Here is a 9,612-nt window from a genome sequence, read left to right on the forward strand (position 1 = left end):
TCTCTGCATTAAAAGGATCGATGAGAAAAGTAATCTGCGGTTGTTTCTGCTGCAGGTCCTCAAACCGCAAAGTAAAGATTCCGTCCAGCAAGCAGCGTCACGTTCTGCGCTTTATTCATTTGGATTGCAGCCTTCTGCCGTGAGCTCTGCAAAGAAGGAAAGTGGGATGGTTGCCATTTTGAATGTGCACTTTGAAAAGCTTCAGCTTGTTAATAAAGGAGCGAAATTGTGTCAGATCAGGAAGAGCTTTTTTCTTCCCCAGGATACGTTTTGTTCTTTTCTGCCATAAACAATTTTACTGCTTCCAAAAGCTCATAATAATAAACATAGTGACTTGCCATTCCGTTCAGTAAAAAAGTAAGAATCTTCCCGATCTTCCAGAAACGTCCTGTGTTTATCTTTATACTCTTAAAACCCTTGTGCTATCTTAGATGACCCCCCCTTACTTTGACGTGTTCTCCCTACAATGGCAAAGGTGAATAAAGGTGGAAAGATTTCATGTAATCCATGGACACCAATGAAGATCACAAATCATTGAAGAAAAAAGGTTCAGCGCACTGTCTAGTGGGTCTAGATTACCCAACTCCCAATATTAAAGTGCCTAGGATAGCACAAGGGTTAAGCCATTTTGACCATGAGGGTAACAGTCTGCACGCACATAAAATGTTTATTTTCCGGCATTGGGCGTAACCCGCGTAAATGATTGGCGATCACTTATGTGTGAGGAGCGGTATCAAAACACACACTGCCAATTTACTTTTGTTATTTATTTTTAAAACCCTCTGATGGATTTTAGTGTGGTTTAAGAGGAAAAAAACTATAAAATGAGGAACAGTATATAGAAAATATGATAAGACGCAAAGAGCCGCATGCTTATTGGCAGAGAGCCGTGTGTCTGCCACCCTTGTGCTAAATGATTACGGAACCCAAGAAGATCCTGTCGGGCAGGTAAGGGTTGTTTCCTGGATGGAACCTCTTGAAAGAGAAAGTCCAAGACTTCAGAAGTTTATTCCTAAGGTATATATTTTATATATATTTTTTTACCATATTAATGCTTGTAAATAAAAGACAAAACAGTTTTTTGATTTTATTTTCTATGACAAATTGATTAATTTTCTAAGACATGCAACATTCAAAAAAACAAGGCACAAAAACACTCAGGAAACGAGATGGCAGATGAGAAACTTCTATGTCGTGATGAAAGACAGCAACTTGTGAAAAAAAATGAAAACAGTCATGTTTGTCTGCATTACTCATCTTTTCTGACAGTGACAATGGGGGGAAAAACAATGTCATCCAATCATTTAGTGAAACCATTAGTGGCATTTTTTAATTTAGCTGGCATCATAACGGATGTAATTTACAACTGCAAAAAATGCATTTGTACTTTTCGTCAATAATGTAACCCCACTGCCTACCCCCATTCAACAGTGACACGTCACAAGTTTGTGCAAATTATCCATATCTGGGACAAATTTGTTGATTATGTTAAACAGAACCAAGAATTGCAATATTATACGCATCATGCAGGAATTATGTGCACAAAACAGAAAAAACATATCGTAGTGTTCAGAATACATGCTACGAGCACACTTTACATTTAAAGTTTGGTGTCATCCAACTGCATCAGTATAAATCTCTCCTTGATAAATCAAAACACCTGAATAAAAAAAAAGGTAAACTATTTCTGGTTTGCCTTTCTTGCTGCTATACCCATAAGTTATTATCAGAACTGTGGGATGTTTAAAAGTCCAGCAGAATCTTCTTGCAGTAAGATCTACACATATTTTGCCTAAAATTAATTTAAACAATAAAACTACAAACAGTATTTTATTTATTAGCTACATTAGTCTTAATGTAATAATAAAAGTCATTAAACAAAAAATAAATTAATATAAATAGTTTTAAGGTAAAATGAATGAAAAGGATTAGCTAAATCTTTAATTCAATGTTAATGTCAACGTTTTAAACCAAATTAGAAACATTTTCTGCCTCCCACTTCTAAAGACAGGATGATTACAGAGCAGCTTGTCAGCTCATGGTAGTAACTTTAGCCTGATGGGGGAATAGAAACAGTATATCAGTGACCTAATTGTTTAATCTGGATGTAGGAGCAAAACAAGGGTATAAGTTGTGCACCACTGTCAAACTTCTAAAAGCTTTTTTTTTTCTTTTAGTTTTGAAGGTTTTCTCATTATTTAAATTTAGCAACTGAAGGATTTCAGACCTAAACAAATCCTGTTTTTTTTTAAGTAAATTAAGTTCAATTAAAGAGGTTTTGCTCACACTCAGCCAATTCAAACTGAATTTTTATAATTTGGCCTCTTTGAAAAAAATGAACATCTGAATTTCGAAGTAGAAAAAGATTTCCCTTACACTTACAGATTACCCTTATGAATGTTCTTTTTTATATTTGCAAGTTAAGAAGAGAATTTTATTGCCTTTAGGAGGGTTAATCGAGAAAACCAGAAACAGACTGGTGAGACCAGCAGCCTGCCTCTGTTCAGGTTTTTTCCTGCCATTTTTCTGATCCCTGTTAGATTTTAAGTGTTTTTGAAGGATGGTCAAGGTTCCGTCCTTAAAGTAAAGCATGAACTGGTGGGGCAGATGAGTCCAAGTCATAATGTATATGATAAATAATTTCAATAAATATGCAGACAGCCTTTCATATATGGAATATTTCTAATATTTCTAATCTTTTTGGGTCAGGAAAAAGTAAGAGCCGTGCAGAATTCCTGTGGAGTTCATTCAAGTCTGTTGCGTCGCCTTAGACCGGTCACAGGCTGCTCTGCAACCCCTTCCAGAATGTTTGTCTCACATAACTGCTCAGAAGAATCAAACATCTCTGACTCCTGTTCCTCCAACCCCTCATCTGCTCCATCTTCCTCCTCTATTTTAGGGCTGATCTTTGTAATCTCTTCATCTTCCGTTGTAGCATCTTCCTGATCATTCAAATGCTTTTCGTGAAATTTCTCAGCTCTCTTCTCAGAGGGCTGACAGTCCATGTCTCCAGAGGTGTCTCTGGCCCCCAGAGACTCGATAAGCTCATCCAGATTTTGTCCACAAGAAGCTTCTGAAAGAAATGAAGCATCAGTGGCAGATGTTAAAAACACTGCTTGTTGTTTTTATGTTGTTGCAGTAGTTTTATTGGTTTTGTGGGCAGACTCTGGTCACCAAGCCCCAGGCGTGAATGAAAACCTGTCACGGTTAGGGAGGTTCTGTGCAAACGCGACTCAAACCACTTTCAGAGAATTCAAATGAGATGCAAAATGTACTTTTGCCTCTCCACCTGGATTCAAAACTGTGGGTGACTGCAGCAAAATGCAGCTAGAATGAAACTTTGTGTTTGAAAGTCATCACCTGTCAGCATAAACACTACAGAAATACAAAACAGGATTTACTTTCATACACAAATCCGACCAGTCCTAAAACTCACCGTTGACACTCAGCGGTGGACAGTCCATTCCTCTCTTCTTCATCAGGTATCGGATGGTCTGGAGCTGAGACATGATCTCGTTTTTCTGCTCCTGAGCCACAGATTTCACACTGAAAAGAAAACAACAGACAGTCAGCAGTTGTGAAGATCTAAATGCCTCCACCATTCACTGTTTGGCCCCTTCCACAATTCTGAGGAGATGCACTCTGAGGCTGACACAGAATGTGAGAGAACTGGACTGAGTGAGTATGACGTGAACCACAAAAATTGTTTATTCCAGCTCCAACCAAATGACGTCAGTTCAGTCGCAATTTTTACGCAACACGTACGCTGTCATGTTAAAACCCAGACGTGATCAGTAAGCAGTGATTGATCCAAGTCTGTCTGAGTCAACGTTTCCATGGCAATCACTCGAGTGAGCTTTTTGGAAGGCCACACCCCTTGAAAGTAGCCCACACAAAATCTGTCAATCAAATGCTTGATTTTATTGAGGCATCTGATAGGTCAGTTTATAACTTGAAAAACTTGCACTACAGAAAAATTATCCCCCCCCAAAAAAAGAGGATGATCATGAACATGTTTAGAAAAGGTATCAGAGCCAGAATGGTTATTGCGAACTATAGAATGACTGAGTCTGTTTCTCAAGTTTATGGAATTTTGGCTATACTTTTTTATTTTTATACCACTATTTTGATGTTAGCATTTATGCTACATTTTCTTTGTTCTTGTTTTTTTTTTTTTCATTCTAAGTCTTTTTTGCCCTCTGCTGTCAGTTGCAATGGTGACAAACAAATTTCCCACGTGTGGGATCAATAAAGTACTTCTGATTCTGATTATTAGAACTAGCGGGTACTTCCTGTTTGGAACGCCAGGGGGGAAGGGTCACTCAGTCCAGTTCTCAGATACAGTGAGGATCAATGGGTGGGTGGGATCAAACAGTGTTTTTGGTCATGTTAAAGTACTAGTCCAACAACCCACAAAAACCATCAGGAACCAACATCAGTAGAGGGATGGGTTCTCCTTCAGCAAATACATCATCATAGAATATTTAGACAAAAGTAATAAAATCAAACCAATGAATGACATTACTCAGTTAATTAAAAAAAGCACTTTATTACATTACTTAGGTAAATGTAATACGTTTTTGTCCACCACTCACCAGTTAGTGAGTGGGTCCAGCTGTGTAAGGATGGAGTTGAGCATGCGCTCGGTCTGAGCCAGCCTTTGTTCCAACTCGTTTAGCTGGTTCTCTGAGCAGAAACAAACATGGAGTGGATATGTGGAAACCACACTGATCAAATCCAGAACAGGAGTACAGAGGAATACACACCTGCCTCCACTGACTTTTTAGCGCCTTTTGTGAATTTATCCTTCTGTGCTTTATCATCTGAAGATCGGATCTGTGATGAGGATAAAATAAACGTATATTTTGCAATAAAACAGGTTCAAACAGCAATAGTTCAAACCACTGAGGCCTGATGTGTCAGCCTGAGCTTTTCTAGGAAGTTATACCTTTAGGAACTTGTAAGCAGCAAATACTCCCACTCCGATGGCATACAGAGGCATCAGAGTGAAGACGTAGCCCTTATTGTTGTATTTGTACTTGTCACTCTTTAGCTCTTGCTCCATTCGTTTCTTCATCTGCTGGATGCTCTCAGGACTCTGGTGGGAGCCGGGATGGTTCATATTGATTGGATGAGCTTTAGCAGATCCAGGTCCTGGACCTTCAACAAGAAACAGAAAGCCCCAAAGTTACAGCCCCAGCCTGTTTGAAAGTCCAAATGCTGACGGGGCACTCCTATTTAGAAGATCTGTACAATGTGTGAAAGCTGCATATCTGAAAATTCACAGTGACAACTGCATTTTTTATTTAAAAAATTCCTCCTGTCGGGTTAAACAAGGGATTGGTACAAAAACAGAAACTCTGTGCCATGTTGCTGCCAGTAACACATAAAAGGCAGATTGTGGTCCTTTTTAGCAGCTCAGATAAAAAGGAAAAGCAGTGCAGCTGCGCAGTGGCTAATGCACTTAGCATCGGCTAAAATGCTATCAGCAAAGCGGGCCAAAGTTCTGCAGACCCTCCCAGCAATAGATTCTAGTTTAGCGACCTGATGGATCAGAGGGATGTGTACAACACTCTGAAAAAAGGCAGACATCGTGGCAATCAGCGTTACTAGTTTATTTCCGCGTATGAGAAAGCGTGGCTGCAGCGGTGCAGAGAAGATGGATATGTAAACAAAGCCTCTTTGCAACATTAAAGCAGCATTCCTTCATTCTGTGATGCTGCCTCATCATCACACTTTAATGTTTCTGGAAAGAACCAGTGCCCCCCACCCACCCTTTATTTTTGAAGCACCATTCAGGCCCCTGAACCGTTCAAAAGTACTGGAGAAGCTACATTTAGCAATGTTGAAAATAAACATCATTTTATTTCCCCAATAGAAACTTGTTGGTTAAGGCACACTCATTCTTTTTTTCTTGTACTGAAGAATATTTTGTGGTGGAAATCAGACAATGTTGACTGTTCCCTTCCTACAAGGGAAGAGAACAGTAAAAGCGACAAGTCGCTTTTATTATTAAAAGCGACTTGTCCAGTACCGATAGCAGAACCGTTGGTCAGATCTTACCGATACCGCAGTCTTGAAGAATGTTGCCCCGGGGCTCGTTCAATACCGGGGCTCGGTACCCATTCCTATACACAGCTGAACTGAGTCGCAGGGAAAGTGGGAAAGGGTTTTTCTGAATTTTTACATTTGTTTTTGTTTTGTAAAACACAAATCATATAAGGAACCAACACAAAACCATGATTCAAAATTTGAGGTTTGAATCGAGTCGTAGGGAAAGTGGTTTAAGGGTGTTACGATTCTTTTTAACGATTTTATTCATATCATAATTTGTGGTTGTTGATCTCATTCATAGTCCATATTGGTTCACTGGAATGATCCAATCAACTGACCTAACATGGATGTAGGACATCTTTAAGCAAAACCTCAACCAGTGTGACTCAAACAGAAATACCTGGGTACTGAACAGTCCAGGTGAAGTTTTCCAAATTCCTTAGATTTCTTCAAAATAATCAAGTGTAAATGAAATAGTAAATATATGTACGAACAAACAAACAAGTAAACAAGAATATATGTCAAATCCATTCACATTTCAGTTTCCTAAAGTTCAGCCCATGGCTCCTTTTCCACATCCTAAGAATCCAAGGGGAACATTATTAGAACATCCAAGCACATAGTATGGTCACATGTCTTTGCTAAATTCAAAGTGTTTCCACACATTGGACTGGAATTATGGACTGATCAGTTTTTGCTGCATCACGTGTTGTCCACTGTGATGCACTTGGTTGTTTTTATGTTATAGGTAAATACACCTTCTGTACCTCAATCCAATCCAGATGTTTTTTTCCAACATTGATATAAAAAATTACCAAATTGTGATTTCTTTTTTTATGGCTAAGGTCTATTCGATTCTGCCATAGACAGATGGGTCTGTTTGGATTGTAGGAATAGAAATGGATTCATGGTCACATTTCTAGAATGTCTGCATCCCTGCTGCTTACATCCTGTTTACATTAAGTGCTTATTTTATCACATTACAGCAGGCCTAGGGTTTTCTTTGTTCTATCTTTGCACATTTAAAAATGGATTGTTCTGAATATTTTAGTGTTGTAGAACACAAATCATATATGGAATCGAAACAAAACCGTGACCCAAAATTCAAACTGGACTACTGAAACCGTGGGGGCGGTGGGTGGTTGCATCTGTACGGTTTTGGACGACGTGTTCAGTGTCCAGCATTAGAATCACATCTCTGCATAAGTTAGTGTTTGGATGGAGGTAATCACAGCCGGATTCAGATTGCAGGTCCTGAAGGAACCAACCTGACTTTAGTTTACACGACTAACGACGTAGTCGTTTGCTGCTCGGTTTAAAAGATAATCTGCAGCTGGTTGAGTGAAAGCGACCCGCGAGTTAAAGAAAAACCAACCTTTTCTGTTGAAACGCGGGTCCAGTTTTGTTTCTTTGGTCGCCATACCGACACCGAGCAGTCTGGGCAGGACCACAAACATGAAGAGCACAGCTGTGAACGCCAGAGCGACTTGTTGGGATATTGACAGAACCATCTTTCCTGCTGAGTCAGCAGATGTCCGGTTGACGGGGAGAGAAGAACCGCAGAGACGGACGGTCCTCGCGGTGAGAGACGGAAACACTGAACAACAACACAACACTGTTCCGAGAGGTTTCTAACCCATTAGGGATCGGCCCGAAGCACCTCCCGGAAACTTGACTTCTTCTCGTGTTGCTGTTAGTAAACCGCGTCATGGTGCAATACCGCCACCTACTAGTCTGGAGTCTGAGTCCCTACTAACAAGCCATATGAGATCCAGTCGATGAACAACACATTTTTGTTTGGTTTATAGTCCAGGCTTACAAACTGTAAATACTTATTTGGAAAATCAAACTGTGGAGCGAGGGGACAAGAGAACGTTTACAAACATTGATGGTTTACTGTAATATTAAGAGTGATGTTTTGTGTGTGTATGTGTCTGCTTCACTGTTGTTTGTCTCTCTGCAGCTTCACTAGCAGACTAATGTTGAGGCAAACAAACATGAGCTCAGTAGACAGATCCTATCACTCCAGTTGAAATAATTTAATTCAAGAAATGTACAACTCATCCTTAACATGGACATGTTGCGGCCACTGACTGTGGCCATGTGTAAAAATGGTTCAGTTTTAGCTCCAGCCAAATGACAACAATTCTGTCGCCATTTTGTTACAGTAAAGACACATGCTATGTCCAAATTTCTTCACTACTCGATATATAGTGAGTTTGCATTTTTGTAGTGCTGTCCGATCAATTCCAAAATCGAGCGTCCTAGAACAGTGGTCTCCAAACTTTTCCAGGCTGACCGCTTTAATGTCAGACAATATTTTCACTGACCAATCCGAAGGGAGCCGAAGTTTGGGTTTAGTATTTTTAAGATTAGTTTAAAAAAAGCATTTTTTTTATAATTAAAATCCTACTAGAAATTTAGTTTATAAAAAGATCTGAAAGCATTATTACATTTTTTTTCAGATGACGAAGATTTAATGAAAAAAAGTTGTTGATTTGTAGAAGCGGTTTCTAAATTGTAAATACTTTAATAAAAGCAACCATACAGGGTTTTTTTCATAGAACACCATTTTAACACTCAGATTATCTTTCAGGGAAAAAAGATCATCCTATTTTATTTTTACATAAATCCTGATTCAATGTGTATTTTTTAACACAGAGGAACATTTTCTGTGTTAATGTTTCTTAACAAATGCTCGCCTAGGTTACCCTTGCTGAAGGAAAATTCATGTGTCCCTTTTTACAAGTTTACACGAATCAGAAACAACTTCATTTGATTGAACGTTCATTCTATTTAAAATGTTTGCGGCTGGTTTGAACTTAAACTTTGTGATTAAGATTTTTACCTTTTACGTCAAAGTGGATGCTAACAACCGGACACTTACTAATAATGACTCGACCAATGTAAAACTGGTATTTTGTGAATATAATGATAAACATGAATCTCCTGTGTCTGCAACACTATTATCTGCAAGTGTGTCACTGTGTTGCCACAAAGAGTCTCAGTTATCCATTCCAAAAGTCATCTAAAAACCGCTAGGTCTCAAAAAAAAAAAAAAAAAAAGCCAAATAAGGTTAATCAGTGATTAATTAGCAGAAACTAATCATCCGTTATTTTTTTTTTTTTTTTAACTTTTCCTATCCAACAGTTGGGCAAACAGATGAGAGCTGAAGGCCTCTTGTGTTGGACATATTTTACTTTAACAACAGGGGTTCTGAATTTTTTCACAAACCAGAGGTATATCTGAATAAACCCCTTTTGTAATCGAGGCCAAACTTTATTCATTTTAATCGTATTTGAAGATTTTTTTGCGTTGGACCGGACGGAAAAGGTAAGGAGGGAAGAAGAGAGAGAGAGATGTTAGAGATGGGGGTAGAAGGGTGATTGTAAGGGGGGGGGGGGGGTAAAACCATGAAGCAGCATAAAGCAACAAGTTGCTGGATGTGGATGGATCAATACGGTCAGGTTCAGATGTAATACAAATCTATAAGGGGCGGGGCCTGTCCACACACACTCAAATGTTATAAACTCACCTGTTGGCTGCAAAAACGTCCA

At 39.0% G+C, this 9,612-nt stretch overlaps 1 protein-coding gene across 1 annotated transcript; it reads right to left on the reverse strand.

Moving 5' to 3' along the window:
• Positions 1 to 1,074: 1,074 nt before the first annotated feature.
• Positions 1,075 to 7,747, reverse strand: ccdc107 (coiled-coil domain containing 107). Its single transcript, XM_011492579.3, has 6 exons — positions 7,430 to 7,747; positions 4,949 to 5,160; positions 4,767 to 4,836; positions 4,596 to 4,686; positions 3,437 to 3,546; positions 1,075 to 3,073 (listed from the first exon to the last, which is right to left on the reverse strand). Exons 1-6 carry the CDS (start codon positions 7,563 to 7,565, stop codon positions 2,745 to 2,747), a joined length of 948 nt encoding a protein of 315 aa, XP_011490881.1. The 5' UTR covers positions 7,566 to 7,747; the 3' UTR covers positions 1,075 to 2,744.
• Positions 7,748 to 9,612: the final 1,865 nt, after the last annotated feature.

Source organism: Oryzias latipes, chromosome 23, assembly GCF_002234675.1.
Source record: "Oryzias latipes chromosome 23, ASM223467v1".
Taxonomy (NCBI): Eukaryota; Metazoa; Chordata; class Actinopteri; order Beloniformes; family Adrianichthyidae; genus Oryzias; species Oryzias latipes.